The sequence below is a fragment of the Hipposideros armiger genome, unplaced genomic scaffold (assembly GCF_001890085.2).
Source record: "Hipposideros armiger isolate ML-2016 unplaced genomic scaffold, ASM189008v1 scaffold_583, whole genome shotgun sequence".
NCBI classification, from domain to species: Eukaryota; Metazoa; Chordata; class Mammalia; order Chiroptera; family Hipposideridae; genus Hipposideros; species Hipposideros armiger.
The window spans coordinates 223,476-242,775 of record NW_017731933.1 but is presented as its reverse complement, the minus strand read 5'-3'; the positions used below and the strand labels follow the sequence as shown (position 1 = coordinate 242,775).

Below are 19,300 nucleotides of genomic sequence, written 5' to 3'. Positions count from 1 at the left end.
TGAAGACACTCTTGTTTCTTCCCTTCCAGAGTATTGCATTGTGGTGAGTATCTAAAATTAAAAACAAAAAAAACCCACATAAATACCAATAATTGTATTTGAATTAAAAAAGGTGTATATGACTGTATTCAAATGAAATTAGAATAAAACTCTAAGAAAATGTATCTACTGTAATAACAATGAAGTCTTTCTTTACATGTTGAGAGAGAAGGTTCCAATTACCCCAAGTCCAGAATTTCATGCAGAAATTATGTATGCATTCAGAAAAGATGTCTATGCCTTCATGATAGAACAATAAATATATTAGAAATTAGTAATACTTCACATTAGAAAAGAGTGCTCTGTAAAATAAAATTATGTTCTCTCTGTAAGAAGTATGAGACATTAACAGCTTCACTTAGAAATTGTTCACATACCATAAAACTCACCTTTTGAAAGAGTTCAGTTCAATGGGTTTTAGGATATTACAGACTATGCATTCATCACCACAATCAAGTTTAGAACATCCTCATTACTCCACAAAGAAATCCTGTCCTTTTTGTCATGATCTTCCAGTCCCCCTCCTTGTGCCCCAACCCAGCAAGCCACTCATCTGGGTTCTGTTTCTATACATGTCTTAGTCTGTTCAGGCTATTATAGCAAAGTGCCATAAACTGGGTACTTTAAACAACAAACATTTATTTCTCCCAGTTCTGGAGGCTGGAAAGACCAAGATCAAGATGCTTGCACATTTGGTGTCTGATGAGGCCCCGTTACCTGCTTCTTCAATGGCTGCCATCTAGTGGTGTCCTCCGCTCTCTTACAAGGGCACTAATCTCATTCATAAGCCCTCTGCCCTTATTACCGAATCACTTTCCAGAGGCCCCACCTCCTAATACCATCAGTTGGGGGTTAGGTTTTAACATGAATTTGAGGGGGATTTAAACATTAAACTACGCCATTCTAGTTGGGGTAGGGTGATAACTCACTGTGGTTTATGCACTTCGGTAATATCCTTTGAAACAGGTTGACAAGTGTACTGCTTTAGTCTTTTCTGTTCCACCTGAATTTTCCATGGTTTTGCATCTGCAAAATTAGCGCAAGTGACTTCCGTTTAGATTTTTTTTTAACAATAATCACTTTGAAAATAAGCATTCACTAATTACTTTTAAATGACTATTGTAAGAATACATGAGGTTTGCTTGTGATCCTTCTGGTTAATTTTCATTTTCCAAATCAACAGAATAGGTGTAGAATTCCATGCTCTTAGTCACTGGAGGACAATTTAATGGCTGTGAAATGATAAGGGCTCATTGAAAATTAGTTGAAAAAATAAAGGAATGAATGGATTAATATATCCAAGAAGGACATTAAACGATGAGGACATTTAAAAGAGCCAGAAAAGATCGTGTAGTGCTTGCATATGAATCTGAACACATTTTAGAGATTTATTTTCATATAAATGTGGACCGTTCTGACATTTTTATTGTTTTCATTATATGCATTTCTCCATTTTTATTTCTATGCTCATAAAGTATTGATTTATATCTGATTAATCATGTTATTATCAATAAAGTCCTTACATTATCTTAGCAGGAAGTGATGCGTAATATTTAAGAATCGGGAGGAAGACAGGCTGTATTTAAATTCTGTTTCTGTTCATTACAAGCAGTTGGAACTTAGTCAAGTTATTTAACAAAAATATCACATATTTTCTTATCTGTAACAAAGGATTTCAGTGAAGATTAAGTGAAGTATCTTAACCCAGTATCTGGCACATGGTAACATAATAAATGTCAGCTCTTATCATTATCAAAAATATGGCTAAAATATATGCTAAATCAATTGTGGTAATTACTTGGTACATCTTCACAGGGCTTAAAGAAAAAAAATACACTTTGGAAACCATTAGAAAATAGCATACTGATGAAAAAGTTGGAAATAAAATTTTATATATAATGACAAAATCTTCTGGCACCTTTATAAAATACATGAAGAAAATGTTTTTACAATTGAACTAGTGCTAACATGCATTCATTAAGCTCACTCTCTTAACTATCATTTATTTCATGGAAAATTTGCTGCCAACAAACAACTATCAGCTAATAAATAATAGGATCCTGTTAAGAATGCTTGAATGTTCTATTCTCCTTGAGTAAGTGACTTTTTAAAAATGGATAATATTAACAAGTACTGAAATGTACAGATCTTGTACATTTCAATGGCTTTTATAAATGCACACTCCCTGTGTAATCACATCCTTATCAATGTCTAGGACATTTACATAGCCTTAGAGAGGTTCTCCTGCACACTCAGCCTTCACCCCTCAGAGGTAGCAATATTGTGACTTATTTCATCTTAATTGTTTACACTGCTAGAATTTATAAATGAAATCACAAAGTCGCTATGATTGAGGTACACAGTATATATACTTTGGGCTGCTTTTGAACATTGTAAAATATTTAGATTCATCCATATTCTCAGTAGCAGTAGTTTATTTTTTGTTATTTATAAATAATATTCTATTGTGAATATAACATAATTTATTTACCTATTTCCCTGTTGATGAGCATTTGATTTTTTTCCCTGTTTAGGGCTGTTATTTGTAAAGCTACTATACACATCTGTAAACAAATACATATATATTTTTTTCATTTTTCTGGATAAATGCTTACCAGTTGAATGTTTCTGTTACAAGATAAGTGCATGTTTAACTGCATGAGAAACAGTCAACTGATTTTCCAATGTAGTTGTAACATTTTATTAAAATGTGAGAAATATGGTTGCTGTAGCTTATCAGTTGGAGTTGATAACCTCTTTTATTTTAGCCATTCATTTGGGAGTACAGTAGAATTGCATTGTGATTTTAATTTACACATCTTTAATGACAGAAGATGCTAAATACTTTTTCATATCCACATTACTCATCTGTATATATTCTTCATGATCTTATTAGCTTAGAGTTTATTTCTTATAATTAAATATTGTAAATTTTATATATTTGGACATATATTTTTACAAATTTGCACATAAATTCTTTGAAATATAGCTCTATATCTATATCTATATTTATACCTACAGATCCTGTTCTGAGGCTTGCTATTTTGTTTATTTAGCTGTATTTTTGAAAGACATTTTTATCATAAGTTGAAATTACCAGTTTTTATTTTATAATGAGTGATCCCTGTGTCTTATCTATAAAATCTTTGCCTACCCAGATTGTGATTGTTTTCTTCTAAATAAAATCTTTGCTTACCCAGATTGTGATTGTTTTCTTCTAATAGCTTTGTATTTTTCATTCTTAGGATTAGGTTTAACCCCCATCTAAGAATTATTGCTTGTGTCTGAGTGAGGTAGGGATGGAAGTAGATAATTTTCCAATATGGATGTCATTTTTGTTGGAAAGCATTCTTATTCTTGTTTGAATTGTTTCTGCAAACTAGTCAAAAATCAATTGACCATATTTACCTGTTGCTACTTTTTTTACACTCTTTTGTGTTTCATTGATTTGTCTATATTGATGCCAGTCACACATTATCCTGGTTAATGTAACTTTATAGAGAATTTTGAAATTGGATAGAAAGAGAGGTAAAACCATGGTCATCTTTTTCACAATTGACTTAGAATTCTTGGTTCATTTTCATTTCCTTATAAATTTTAGAAACAACTTGCCAATTTCTATTCTTAAAAAAGCTACTGAGATTTGGATTGGCATTGGATTGAAATCAATAGTTTATTTTAGGGAGAATTAACATTTTAATAAGGCCTATTATTAATAAGTCCAATTCATGAATGTGGTATAGTTCTTCACTTATTTAATTATCCTTGATTTCTCTTAGCAATATATTGCAGTTTTCATATAGAAATCTTTTTTGTAAAATTTATTTTTTTGTGGATTTTTAGTTCACTATACATGATTATTTTTCAATTTTATACCAATAGCTCTTAACTAAACCTTTATTTTTTGATGTTTTACTTTTTTTTTTTTTTTAATTGGGGAATTGGGGAAGGGGAACAGACAAGTTGCTGTCGTTTTTGGTCTTCAGTCTAGTTGTGGAGGATGTTGCTTCACTGGCCCAAGTTGGCATCATCATTGCGTTCTTCCCGGGTGAGGCAAATCAGTCGCTGGCTTCTGGATGGCCGCTCACTGCTGCTGCTGGCTACACACGGTAGCCCATGGCAACCCACTGCAGCAGAAGCTGCAGCCTATGCAGCCTAGGCCATCGACGGCGACTCAAGGCAGCCCAGCTCCAGGTTGAGCTGTTGTTCAGCATCTTAGCTGTGGAGGGCAGTGTCACTGGCCCTCATATGTGGGATCCGAACCGGGGCCCTCTGGCATCCCAAGCCAGTTCTTAACCATTGCGCCACTAGGCCAGCCCGATGTTTTACTTTTTTAATCTAATGCCATTATTTACATTACAATTAATGTGTATACTAAATGATACTATTTCCTGGTTCCAAATTAATAATCCCAGAATATATCACTTTTTTTTTAAAGTCAGGTTTATTAAGAAATAATTTACATTGTAAAATCACCATTTTTTCAATGTGAATTTTGATGAATTTTGCAGAGGCATCTGATCACACTAGTACTGCCACTATCATGATATTGCATAATTCCATCATCTCAGAATGTCCTTTCTGAAATGATTTGCCATCTCCCACTTCCAAATTCTAGAAACTGCTGGTCTGGTTTCTGAGCCTATAATTTTGCCTTTTCCAGATTTAATGAAAATGGAAGGTAGATATATAGATTCTTTTGACTGGCACGTCTCATGTAGCATATGCTTTTGGATATTTCTCAATGCCATTACATCAATAAGTAATTACTTGTGATCATTCTCTTTTATGTATGTATCTCATACTTCATTTAAATCAGTTGATGGGAATATGGCTTATTTCTAGTTTTCATCTATGCTAAATAAAGCTTCCATTAATATTTGCAATCAAGGTTTATGAGGATGTGGGTTTTAATTTAATTTATTTTGGGCAAATAGGCAGGGATGGTAAATAGTAAGAAGTTTTTACTGTTTATTATTTTATCCATTTTTTGGCCTAAAAATTAAAACATGAGTTTCATATACAAGGTTTTAAAATACAAGTAAAATTAGGAAAACTAACATACGTTCAAAATGAATATATTGTGTGGAAAGTTTAATTTGATCACTTATTTGCAAAACTTATTTTTATATATTTAAGGAAATGGTGGAAACGTATTTGTTAATAAGCAAAATATTAGTCAAGCATTTAAAATGTTCTAGCATCAGTCCACAATAACAATTGACAAAAGTGTGGACTGATTAAGTTTGTAAATATTTGCCTATAATGATATCTTTATGTAGAAATCAAAGAAACAGACCAAAAAATATAATTTATAAACACAATAGAATAAGTATGGGCATTTATAAAACTTAGGTAACTATAAATGTGATTATTTTATTAAATTCATAACCACTGCAATTTATTATTGTAGTAGTGTATAAGGTTTGTATTTTTGGTAATTTTTCATAAAGAAAAAGAATGAAACCACATTTTTAGTAAAATGATCTCCATTTTATGGACAATAAAATTTACACTAATCTATGTACATAGCTGACAAGTATTTAATACCAACATTAGAATATGAATATTTAAATTACAATTCTGTAGAAATCCATACTAAACTAATGAACATGATTTAGATTTTTAGGATGGCACACATTTATAATAATAAGAGCTTTGGGGTTAAATTAAATTAAACATGTAAGTCTCAATTAAAAAAAATTGAAAAAAGTCTTAATATAGAGTTTGTTTTCTCCATTTTATATCGCTAGTGGGAAACCTAGAGGAGTGGCATATTTCATCGTTCTATGTTCTCTAGAGCACATCACAGTGGCAGGCACACATCAGACATTTCAAATGAACTCTCTGGATAAAACGGTTTTCTCCTCGAGTGCAGAGAACCCTTTAAATATTGTATCATCAAGCTTGTGTCTGCACTGGAATACCCTTTCTCTGCATCCCATCCCCATAGGGGACACTCTACCGATGTGAGCGCTTGTTACATTGCTATTGCATAAAACATGGATGATATTTATATAGTAGAGTTTGTGCTGGGAATTGCATGTATAGGATTGTCAGCGTGACATGGATTTTGTTTGGTTTCTGCCTTGTTTTTATTTTCAGAACGGATTAAAATGTGCGTGTTGCTTTCTCCCAGACTCAGTTTTTAGAGCTTACAGAGCTTTCTTAATTGTTTCTCAAAAACACAGTTTGGCAAGTGAAATAATTTGTACGCCACCTTACAGATTAAGTAATTAAAGGCATAGAAACAACAAGTGACTTTCCAAAATTCATGTTCCAAAAGAGTTCTGGAAAGGGGCTTATACAAAAGCCTGTCTGATTCCATTTTATTTTATTTACTTTGCCATTAAAAGGACTGAAAACTGATTTCCTAGAAATGAAGCATGAAAATAAAAACAATCATAACAATTACAGCAATGTTGCATTAAGTATTTCAGGGACATTGTCCAATTTTTGCCATAGCAAAATGCTTCTCACACACATGAATATGTTCACATTTTATAGGTAAAGTGATTGCCATTCAATGGGTAAAATATCAGCCCAAGAACTATGATAAACCATAAATAGAAACCCAAAGGAACTTGCCAATTCACTAATACAGATTTACCTAGTTTTATTATTGAGCAGAAAATACTAGAATGCATACAGTTAGGATACTTTGCAGTGTCTGTAAAGCTATAGTGGGTGTTCAGCTCTAATCATCTGAATGAAAGCTACAGTTTTTATACATCATCCTACTGTGAGTACATAGCAGCTATTTCAGTTTGCACCAGCGACGCCACTAAGCAAGGCCACACCAGTTCCAGAAGGCAGCCTGAGTAAGACAGAGGTGGGACGGTGAAGAGGTGATGGTTGAAACAGTCAGGTACCTAGTTGTTCTTTTTTTCCTGTCGTTCCTAAAGATGTAGTCTTTCCAGAATCCCCTCCCATAAAACAATTTGTGTCCTGATACACTAGTGTTGCTTCCAGACATGCTTGCTCAGAAAAGGAGCAGAGAGCTACTGACTCAGGGACAGTTAAGGCTGCTGATACCAACGATTAGAGCTAATAAAAGTCTTCTTGCCTCAGATTTCTAGAATAGATTGCCTTTGACTGCCCTTGAAAGATGGGTAAATACCTGGTTTAGAAATATAAGAATACATGAAAAAAACCAAGTACAATGGCTGAAATAGAAGAGATAATATTTATATAGTAACAATAGTAAGGCATGAGAAGTTAATCATAATTCTGGCTTTGTCAAGATAAGCTCTTTAAACTGTGTCAATATCGTTTTTTAATTTGCAAGATGGGAATTAAGACTAAAGATTTTCTTTTGGTATTAAAATAGTATAAAAATATCAAGTAAGGTCACTATTAGCTTGAGAAATCATTATTTCATAAATAGGCAAATAAGTCAGCATTTAACTAATTTTAATACAATGAATATATTTTCCATGTAAATTTGTTTAACATAATATATAGGCATCACATTGTCTTTCATTCTACGTAAGCAAAAATAGTAATCAATGTCAATATTAATTATTATAAGTGATGCTATTAACAGAAAATATTACTTTCAAGATGTTTTATGCATTTTTCAGTATGTTAAAATAGTGCAGTATTTTTATAACTTTTATTCAATATTTTATAATGTTTTCTGTATATTTAATGTATTTGTATGTATAGCTTTTTTCTGTATATTTAACGTAGTATTCAGTATATAGAAGATATTGCAAAGCTTAATTAACAAATTTTAAACATTGCTATACTTAAAGGAAGTGTTACTGAGAACATTATCCTCAATAATATATTATTCAGGTCTTGCCATAAATTATTTAGTTTTGCATGTTGTTTGTTTTTCATCTTTACAAAATTTACTATACTTGAATATTGTCTTCTGAGACATTTCTAAAAAATACATGTCAACATTTTCTTTCTAAAATTGATCTACATTATGGTTATGTTGTTATTCAATTATTTTCATTGTGGTATAAATATACCACAGTCATTGTATTTATTCAGCCATTGTTGGACATTTGTATTTTTCTGTTGTTTTTATTAATTGTACTAGTAGTACATGTGTTCGAGAGTTTTCCTGAAGGTATAAGCTAGAGAAATTGCTAGATCTTGGGCATGAGAATATAGAACTGTGCAAGGAAGGAAGGAAACACATGTGGATTACTTAATTTGTAAGCACCCCCATTGATCTCTATCAGATCTAATATTTGGAGAAATCTTGTCAAACTTCTTAATATTGTATCAATCTGGTTGGTGTTAAATGGTAACTTATTTAGATTAACTTGCATTTCTGTAAATACTAATGGTATTGAAAACTTTTTTAATTTGCCATTTATATTACTTTTTCTGTTAAATATTTATTATTATTTTTTTAAATTTATTAATATTTATTTATTAATTTTACCCATTATTATATTGTGCTCAGAATTGTTTTTCTTTTGATTTAATATATTGTGTTATATATTACAGATACAGATCCCTTGTCAGCAAATATCTTCACTCATTTTGTGACATATTTTCCCCTCTTTGTGACATATTTGGAAGAACTAAAAGAGTCGTATTTGAAAATAACCAAATTTATCAATGCTTCCTTTGTGTTTTGAAATCTTCATATACCTTAATATATTATATTAATATTTTTCCAACATATGTATAGTTTTGCCTCAGCTATTTAAGTCTTTAATTATTTCAAATGTATATTTGTGTATAGTGTAATGTGTGACCCATTTTATGAATGATGATGATGATGTAGAATAGATAACAAGTTTTACTGAAGCCATTTCTTGATCAATCCGTACTTTCCCCACTGATCTGCAGTAGCATCCTTACCATTAAATAAATTTTCATACATAGTGGATCTGTCACTGGCTCTGTTTTCTGCTTGTCTGTCCCTTTGACACTGTCACATTGTCTTAAATTCTAACAGCATATAACGAGACTTGATAAATGGTAAAGGAAGTATCCTTTTTTATGCTTCTTCATACAAATCTGGATAATCTTTGTATTTATAAATCTTAGAATTAGCTTTCAATTTCCTTGAACAATTCTCATTGGATTTGTATTAGATTACATTGAACATACTCATCAATTTGGGGAGGCTGGCCTTATTTATGATATTTTGTCTTCTAATCATATAGGTGATACAGCTCAATTTCTTCAGATCTTCTTTGCTGAAATTCAATAGTGTTCTACATATAACCCCTTCACCTACTGTGTTAGATTTAATTCTAGGTTTCTTTCCTTCTTTCCCTCCTTTCTTCCTTCCTTTAATGCTGAACTAAATGAGCATTTCTGGAACTGAATTGATGAAGATAGGTTATTTTACGCATCAGTGGATTGAGTTTGCTATTATTGTTTTAGGCTATTAATACATAATATCTTTCATAAGAGGGAGTGCCTGATATTGATATAAAAGTTTTACAGAGCACAGAAAACAAGTTGTAAAGTATTTTCTCCTTCCTCTGTTTTCTGGGGAAAGGATGCATAAGAATGAAATTAGCTTTTTAAGTAAAATCATCTGGGCCTGATTTTGGAAATATAATTTTTTAACTTAAATATTGATTTTCTTTAGTTGTAGTACTACTCAGGTTTTCCATTTCTTTTAGAGCCACCTATGACTTTTTAATCCATCAACTTTCTTACTATTTTCAGTATCTTCTGTATATGTATTTACACACCTTTTTTCTTAATATGGTTAGTTTTTGCCATCTTATGTTCTGCTTTGATCAATTAATAAATTTGTGTTGATTTTGTCTTTTTTACTAGGCTCTATTTCTGTATTAGTCTGTTCTTTTAATTTTGGATTTATTTAGATAGCGACAGGAACAACAGCAATAAGAGATCTAAATTTCCCATATGAACTCTGAACTTATAGCTTTAATGTGTAAAATAAACCAACCATTTGTCTTTTTGTTATATCTCAGAATTAATAAATTTACTTATAATATAGGAAGATTGAGTTTAAAATATTTTAAAGTATTAGGTATAATATTCTGATATCTACCAATTATGTGTGGATTCCATGCTAAGTTCCATTTTAAATTATTCTTTATTTTCCCTAAGTGTTACTTGATATCACACGCTGCATATATTCTCCCATAAGAAGGAAATGATCCTTGTGTAAAGAATTTTACTTTTCATTTTCTCCAAGTTTATTTAGATTTGAAACCTTGAACTTTTTAAAGATTATGTGATTGTATTTTACCAACCACTGTGCTTTTCTTAGATTAATGATGCCACCAATTGTTCATCCCTTAGACTCTGACAGCACACAATGAAATCTGACAACTTTCTCCCACTCCAGTTCCTGAATAACATGTAATTTCCTTGATATGACGAAAATATCATTTTAGCATTCATGTCATGCCTTGGTGTTCATTTTTCATTTTTCTGTAAGCTAATGAGTTTAGCAAAGATTGCCTTCATAAAGTTGTCTTTTGCCAAAAGTCCTGCTGTAGCATATGGAGCTAGTAACAAGCTGTAGTATTACGGAGATTTGTTTTAAACCAAGCCTCTAAAGTGTGCATGGAAATACTGAATACATCCTGTGTCTTTTGCAGACAACCCTGGTTTGCGGAGCCATGTCACAGTGGGCATTAGAGTTCTGGATGTCAATGACAATCCACCCCAACTTGCCAGGGAATATGATATTGTTGTCTGTGAAAGTTCTAAGCCTGGCCAGGTAAGTTAATTGTTGTCTTCCTCTTATTTGAATGGGAAACAAAAACAAAAACACAAACAGGCAGCTTTTATTTCTATTATTCTTAGACATTACCCTCAAAATCCCCCAGTGCTATTTTTGTTCTCAGTAAAAATAATTTTATGAAGCTTTATTTTCAGTACCAAATAGACTTTTTTTGACAACCATGGAAAATAAATTCTTTTCAGATCCCAAATGTAATTCAGAAACTAACTCAGCCATGCATGCATTCATCATACCAATAAAATTATATTGAATGTTTTGTGTGAAGCCCTATAGTAAATAAGGAGGAAACAGTGAACTTTCCTGTCCGAATGGAACTTTCAGCCTAGATTGGGGAGAAGAGACTGGTTCATCTATTTTGGAGGGCCTGAGGGAGTGACCTGAGTAATGACTGAGGGATACTAATACTAAAAGATGATTAAGTTTTAATAATGTGAGGAGTGCATTTGCATTAAGGCAGTGGGGAGAGTGAAGGGAGGAGAGAAAAGCTCGAAAATGAGACATGAGTCTCGGTGTGTCAAGGCAGCTAGTTGAAGGAGCAAGGAAAGTCTGAAGGAAGGTCTGTGCGGCTTAGGCACAAAGAACAAGAGGGCAGTTGGAAGGGGAAGTGCATTTCTCTTTGCTGTATAGCAAATTACACAAATTGAGTAGGTTAAAAAGACACTTACCATCTTGCAGTTTCCATAGTTCATGGCTTAGCTGTGTCTTTACAGAGGTCTCCGAAAACTCAAGATATCATTCGGGGCTGGGTTCTTAACTGGGGCTTGGGATCACTTCCGAGCTCACACGATTGTGGGCAGCATTCCTTTAGTTTCAGCTGTAGCTCTGAGAGCTTTAGGTGCTTCCTCAGCCCTTCAAAGATCCCCATAGTTCTGAGATGCCACCCACAGTTTCTTACCATATGGGTTTTCCCAATGTGGACTTCACCAAACAAGTAAGAAGTGTCTCTCTGGTAAGTGAGCTAGCAAAGAATTGTAATGCAATCAGGTGCATGATGTATCAATAGTTTTGCCATGTTCTATCGATCATCAGCAGCAAGACACAGGTTACATCCACACTGAAGAGGAAGTGCTTACGCCAAGTCACGCTTTCTACCTCAATGTCTGTCTGTCACAGATGATCCTCGAGATATAAAAATGGTCTAGGTCCAGCTAAGTCAGACAGTCCCTTTCACTGTCTGCTAAACCAGAAAGAAGACATTAATATTATCCAAAATCACTTTAAATCATTTTGAAGCTTGTGATGACATTATAATCCTAAGAAAATTTGTCTTGTATATTTGTGTATGAGAAATAATCAATAGTGGCTTGCTAGTGTAATAATTGCTTATGTGTTTTAAATACATCTAGGGGAGGTATTTATGTGTATATAAATGGAGGACTGTTTTTTACATAAAATTTTCTCATGTTCATTGTCCACAAGAAAAATAGAAAACATGAATAAGGGAAAAGTTGATGAAAATTATATATTTAAGTACTTACAGGTTATATGTTTTATTCTCTTAACAACATGTTAAGATAATCCCTTCAGGTACTTAAGAATTTTCCTATATCACCATTTTTAACACAGTAAAGAATTTTATGGTACAGATAGTTAATAGTTTACTTACCAAATCCTCTTTCAGATGTGTCAGAAATGGATGCAGACATCCCAAAATTATTTTCTTAAATTACATTACATAAGTACGTGTAATGAGGAGTGCAGAAAAAGAAGGGAGGAAGCACAGACTAGCAGGGGAACTAATTGATTTATTTAGCAATATTTAATCAATTTATTTAGCAATGTTTGCAATATCCAATCAATTGAATTAGCAGTATACCATAGCAAAAGACAAAGACAATCAAGACCATCCAAAGAAAGGCAATTACAAAAGGGGAAGACAGTTAAAACTAGGCTATACAATCAATTTGGCTAAATACACAAATGAAATCAATAAGGAACATCCAAATGGAGTAGCAAATTCTATTAGATGTTAACTAATAACAGCATATGCCAAAAGCTCACCAAAACCATGAGGAAGCCACACTGGAGAGGTCGGGACCCAGCCAGACCTCACCAGGTCCACGGCTGGAAGTCAGAGCATCTCCTGTGGCTGCAAGCTGCAAGCTGCAAGCTGCATACAAGCTCCCAGTGCCAATGCTAGAATGATGACAACTCACCAACAAAAGAACTCTCTATTGTCCATTGAGGCAAGTTTCAGTCTCTTATTCTGAAATAATCCAATCCTGAAAAGCAGTCCTGAAACAGTAAATCTCCTGAAACAACAATCCAACAGCAAAAAATAATTATAATAATGCCACCTGAGGTCTGTCTTATACATCCTTTAGATGCACCCCAGAGCCAAGTTTTTGTTCCTGCCTCCCCTCTCAGTTCTCAGAGGGTTCAGCAGTTAATGATAAGAATGTCGCCTATCCAGCTAATGAAAAAAATACCTATTGTTCTCACCTGGGACCATCTGTCCAAAGCCTTCCAAAGCTTGGCAATGTGCCTGTCACGTCATCCTGATAGAACATAGCTGCTTCTTCACTTCATCTGCTGATGCTGGCGAAACAGACCGAAAGCAACATCATCTCATATCCCCCGTGCTGGGAATGAGACAAGGGGAAATTCTCTCAACCCCTAACCAACAATTGTCTTAACCCTAAGCTAACTGTCACCCCATCTGCATTCTCTCATGTGATAGAACAAAAAGCCAACAAAGTTAACATTAACCAATGAAGACTAATTTTCTTAACATCTTTCCCACAGTACAATTGATGAAAAAACATGTTAATAATTCAAATAAAAACTTTAGATTATTAAAAATACAGCAACTGAATATGGGATATCAATTCTTTGTAGTGATAGCAGATTAGATATAGCTAAAGAGAAAATAAGTGAATTGGACAATAGGTCAGAATAAAATTGAAACATGGAAAAACAAATAGAAAGTATAAATACAAATATGAAAGGCACATGGAAGATGACAGTCTAACATACAAGTTATTCAATTCTCAAAGGGTATTAGAGAAGAGAATTTGGCAGCAGTAATATTTGAGGAGATCATGTTTGATTATTTTTTTTTCCTACTGATGGTAAGCATCAAGTCAGATATTTAAGAATCATGGAAAATACAAAAACAAAAAACAAAGTGACTGAATACAAAAGATGACTTCACCTAGATGCCTTGAAATAAAATTACAGAACTAAAATCAGATGATTAAAATAGCAACAAAAAAAACCACTTTTTGACATGAAAAGCATGGTCCATAAAAAAAATAGTAAATTAAACTTGATCAAAAACAAATATTTTTGCTTTATGAAAGACCCTCTTAAGGAGATAAGAAGACAAACCACAAAGTGGGAGAAGGTGTTTGCAAACTCAAATCATATATCAAATAAAAGATTAATATCAAGAATATAAAAAAGAATACTCAATTCTCAACATCAAAAAAGAAAAAAAAATCCAATTTAAAAATTGGCAAAAGACATGAGCTGACATGGCATTGGGAGATCATAAGTAAGGAAGGAGACAAATGAAGTTAAAATATTAGAACTTTAATTTTTGGGACTTAGATAAACTCTTAATTTATAATAGATTCAATGTCTTAAGAATACATGATGCAATCTTTAGTTTAATGAAACTTATACAAGACCATGCAACTAATTAGCTAATAAAAATTGGAATCCAAGTACTGATTATCAGGCCTTAAATTAGCATTGCCTCTTAATGACTGCATTGTTATAGGACAAAAATTTTTTTTGAAATTTAAATGACATTGAATATTTAAATATTGGGTTGTCAGAAAAGTCATGATGTATTTTTTCTATGATTTTTTTTTGCAGAAATGCGTCATGACTTTTCTGACAACCCAATAGTAGCACATTGGTCACTTACAGACATTCAGATGTATTTACTGACAAATGACTTTTGTTAATTATCAGCTAAAGTAGAAACCTTTGGCAATAGTATTCTGGTTTGTAATTCACTTAGTCACCAGAATTGAAAATGTATAATTCACTATAAAGAAAATTTATTTTTATAAAATAAATTTAATAACATTACATTAGTATTCTATTAATAAAATTTATAAAATAAAAAAGTACCACTTAATCCTAAAGAAGTTGGGGTTTAAAGTTCTATTTCTTTAATTTGCTTACTTTAATTGTGTGTTATCAAAATATTCTTTTACTTTAAAATAATTTACACAAAATTATTGTGTGTGATTTTTATCCTACTGTATTATCATTTATGGCACAAAAACAAAGGGAATAAAAAATGTTTTATATAGGACCTACCATCAAGGATTCTAGACTGCACATTTCAAACTAAAATATAATCCTGGTAACATATGAAATTTATAATCAATAGTTCCAAAATAATCCAGAAAGCTGTATGAAGTTTTAAAGTTTAAAATTAGAATGACAAAGTTATGCATTTGCTTTTGAGATAGTTTTTTCTAGCAACACAAAATAGGCATAATAACAGATAAAAATTTGAGCACATAAAATTTTATTATCTAGGTAGAGGCCACAGTATTTTTTTAAATCAATAAATAATATAAAAGTAAATATAAAAAGTGGTAAAATAGCAAGGGAATAAAAAGAATGTAAATTTAAAGAAGTACATATTAATATTTATGTTAAAATAACCTAAATACTGAAATTGAAAGAAGCCTATTGTCAAAATAAATTTAAAAATTAGTCAATTAAATGTTTATAAGAGGCATATCACAAATATAATTTTAAAAAAAGTTTGAAAGAAACATTTGGAAAAACTATACCAAACAATTACTTAAATAATTAATCTACATAAAGTCACCCAACTACAGTCACATAGAAACTTTATCAAAGGGAACATTACTAGCTCTAAACAGGCCCATGAACTGTGGTAAAAAACAGCATGCCAGGTAGAATTTACAATTTTAAATTTACATGTACTTATTAACATCGTCTCAAAATGCACAAAGCAAAAATAGATGGAAATATAAAGAAAAATAGACAAGCCCACTCTTGTATTGGAAGTTCTATATATGCTTTTGCCAGAAAATGATAGAATAATCACTTAAAATTTTAGTAAGGATACTGAAAATTGAACACCATAATAAACAAACTTTACTGTTCAACACATACGAGGTGTGATGAAACCATTCAGTGAATGTTTAAAACAAAATTATTACAGTAAAAGACACATTGCCATTAATCTCCCTCAAAATAATCGCCTTGCTTCGAACACACTTATCCCATCCTTCTTGCCACTTTCTGAAGCAGTTCTGGAAGTCCTCTTTCATGATTGTCTTTAATTCACCCTCCATCGTGACAACGCTCCATGTCACACATCACTTCTGGTATGGCAATTTCTGTCAAATAAGAACATTACAGTGTGTCCTCATCCACCTTATTCACTGATCTGGCACTGTGCGACTTCTGGCTCTTCCCCAAAGTAAAATGACCATGAAAAGTAAATGTTTTGAACTGATTAAGGACATCAAGGCAGCCCTGACAGTGCAACTAAAAACACGAAAGAGGACTTCCAGAACTGCTTCAGAAAGTGGAAGGAACAATGGGCTAAATGTGTTTGAAGCAAGGCGATTATTTTGAGGGGGATTAATGGCAATGTGTCTTTTACTGTAGTATTTTTTTTTAATTTAAACCGTAATTTTTTTATCACACCTCATATGTGTGTCTATTTCAGGTGTTTTTCTTCATTTTTAGGTACAATAAATAAGTATATTCTTTTTGAAAGTATTAAAAGTGCGTTTCACAGAAATTTCTTAAGAAGCATGCGTTCGTTCAAAATTTACAGAAAACATTGACAATGAATTTACTTTATGTAGGACCACAAAGCAAGTTTTAACACTTTGCAAAGAATAAGTCTCAATTTTTTGCTCTGTGACAACAAAATAAAACTAGATACTAATTCGAAAATATTACTAGAAAAAGAAACCCATTGGAAATGCAGAAAGGCACTCCTAAATAAGCCAAATCAGTGAAGTAATAAAAATTGAAAATATTCAAATGGAATAATAATGAAAATACACTGTATCAAAAAGAAAAAAGGAGATATCATTTTCTGATAACAACATAAGTTTAATATCAAAACCTGACAAGGATATAGTTTGAATTACAGATAGTCTCTCATAAACAGAAATAAATATATAATAAATAAAATATTTCCAAAGAGAATCCAGCAAAGCTAGTACTTCAAAATGCAAAGGAGAAAAATTTTAAATTCATTTTGATAGGTGAATCAAACATTTTTTATAGTGTTCAACATCCATTAATAATAATAATAACTGATAATACTGCTATACACTGGTAGATTTGTGAGTGAAATTAACACTTTTTCTAAATCTAATGTCAATATAAATGTTATAAATGTTTGTGATATATTTGTTTATATCACAAACAATTAGAGATAAAACTTAAACACTATAGCATTTAATATTACGAGAATAAACTATCAAGAATTGAATGTTACCTTTTTAATGTATCAGTTACCTGATCTACCTAGCAGCAACCTTTAGTAAACATAGGTCCTTTCCTTCATTTGATCTGTTTCTTTGGTTCATAAGTTATTCAGAAAACTCAAAATTTGAAATATGATATAAAGAATAAAAAAATCCAAACATACGCTAATGATTGCACTAGCCATTTTTAGATATTTGAAAGATAATTTATTTCTTTAAAAAATTAATATAAATAAATACGTTTATTTATTTATTCTTACTTTAAAATAATTTGCAAACATCAGGGATAAACTGTGATCTTGTATTAGGAATAATGTACACTTGCTAGTCCAGAGCCACCTCTGTTAGGAGAAACCACTGAAAATTTGGGCAAGTGATACTCAGCCCTCGCTCTTGGATCAGTTCATGTTTCTCCTGTTGATGTGAATGTCGACACCCAAATCTAAAATGCTAGTTTCAGTTTTCTGGATTGAACGCTCTTCATATTGGCCTGTGACCTTGACTTTTTCTGTTGGCCTCTCACATTGTCTACCTCTTGCTCATGTGAACATTCATCAGGCATTCTCTAGGCCGTGCTGTCCTCTCAAGATCACGGTGCTAGCTCGGGCCGTCTTTTTACCCCCTACATTGGCCACCTAAGTTCTGTAGCGTTTCTAAGAAATGCTTTTTGTGACACTGACAAGTGGTTTCTTCATCTCTAAAATGAATTCAATGATCAGCGTTTCAGGACCCTTCCAAGCCTGAGATTTTTCTTGAGCATGTGACTAGATAAATATCAAATTCCTTTAAATATGGCTTACCTTGTTCTCCTCCTATGAAAAGCCATTCCATTTTTTTTTAGAGAGGGCTAAATCAGTGAAAAGCAGTTTCTTTTTTTGTGGGTCCCATTCACCATTTATGTAGTATTTCTCTTTTCTTCATAGAACTGTTACTGTTTTCATAAAGTAATCGCTAGACTTAGCACCCCTAAGTTCTGGTGTACTTTAAGTTACATAATTACTTCTTTTTATCCTTTAAAAACTATTCATAATTAGGAATATTAGTCTTTTAATATTGTATGATTTTAGCTGTCACTAGGAGATAATTGGATTCTTTATGTTGCTTGAACATTTGTTTCCAACCTTTCACCAAAATAAATTGAGACTTTTCATTGAGGGGATAAGAACATCAGTTTTCAAGTATTGTTTATCATACTCATATTTAAACAAATCATTGCCAATCTGTGTGGTCAATTGTAGGATTAACCCATTACAGGGAAAAATGGTCTGAAACTTTCCATTGTTTAACTTTATATTTGGCCTATTCAACCTTACCATTCCTGGAAAGACCTTGTGTATTATGATGCAGAGTTGGAATAGAGAACTCTATTTAAATAGTGATTTGTGAAATAGGTTTTCTGAAGCATATTTGTATTGCCCAGCCTATGACTCTTGCTTTTGGAATTACAGACCTTTCTATTAAGGATGCTTTGAAAATAAGTATAACAGCATGTGGCTGTGACAAAGAGACCGGGTCTTTTATGAAAGCAGAGGTTTATACCACATATAACAGCAAAGTTCAGGTCAAGTCAGGTATCAATATAAAATGCAACAATATATTTCTCTGAGTTAATATACTTTCCTGTTCTGAAAAAAAAAATCTTTTAATACCTTGCATGGAAAAATATTTAAAAGGAAATCATGCATGCATGAAATTTAAAGTTAGTCCCCAAAATAGAGTCAATTCAAAATAATCAAGATGTGTCTGCATCTAGAACTTTAAAAAAATAAATGAAAGGAATGCTTTCTATCCTATCTTATTCATATGGACATTTCGCTCTCTGTGTGTTTTCTCCTCCCCCCATTGGAAGTAAATTTAGGAAACAAAATATACATAAAAAAAAAGAAAGAAAGAAAGAAACACACACACACACACACACACACATTTTATTACCTAAAACCAGACTCTGCCCCCATCACATCCAAATATTAACAACACAACTTTGTATAAAAAAAGTAAACTAGGTCAGTAGAGATTTTACAGTCAAGGATTAAGCTCATTTAACTAACAAAAGTTGGTATTATTATCAAATAAATTTATGATCTTGTCTGAGATTATATTATAAATAAAA

At 32.1% G+C, this 19,300-nt stretch overlaps 1 protein-coding gene across 2 annotated transcripts in view; it reads left to right on the top strand.

The window, feature by feature from the left end:
• CDH18 (cadherin 18) overlaps positions 1–19,300 on the top strand; it is a 79,405-nt gene that overhangs the window by 27,457 nt on the left and 32,648 nt on the right. For both annotated transcript variants that reach the window (XM_019624316.1, XM_019624317.1), the window contains one exon: positions 10,599–10,720. In XM_019624316.1, coding sequence (XP_019479861.1) covers positions 10,599–10,720 — 122 coding nt within the window. The remainder of the gene's footprint in view (positions 1–10,598; positions 10,721–19,300) is intronic.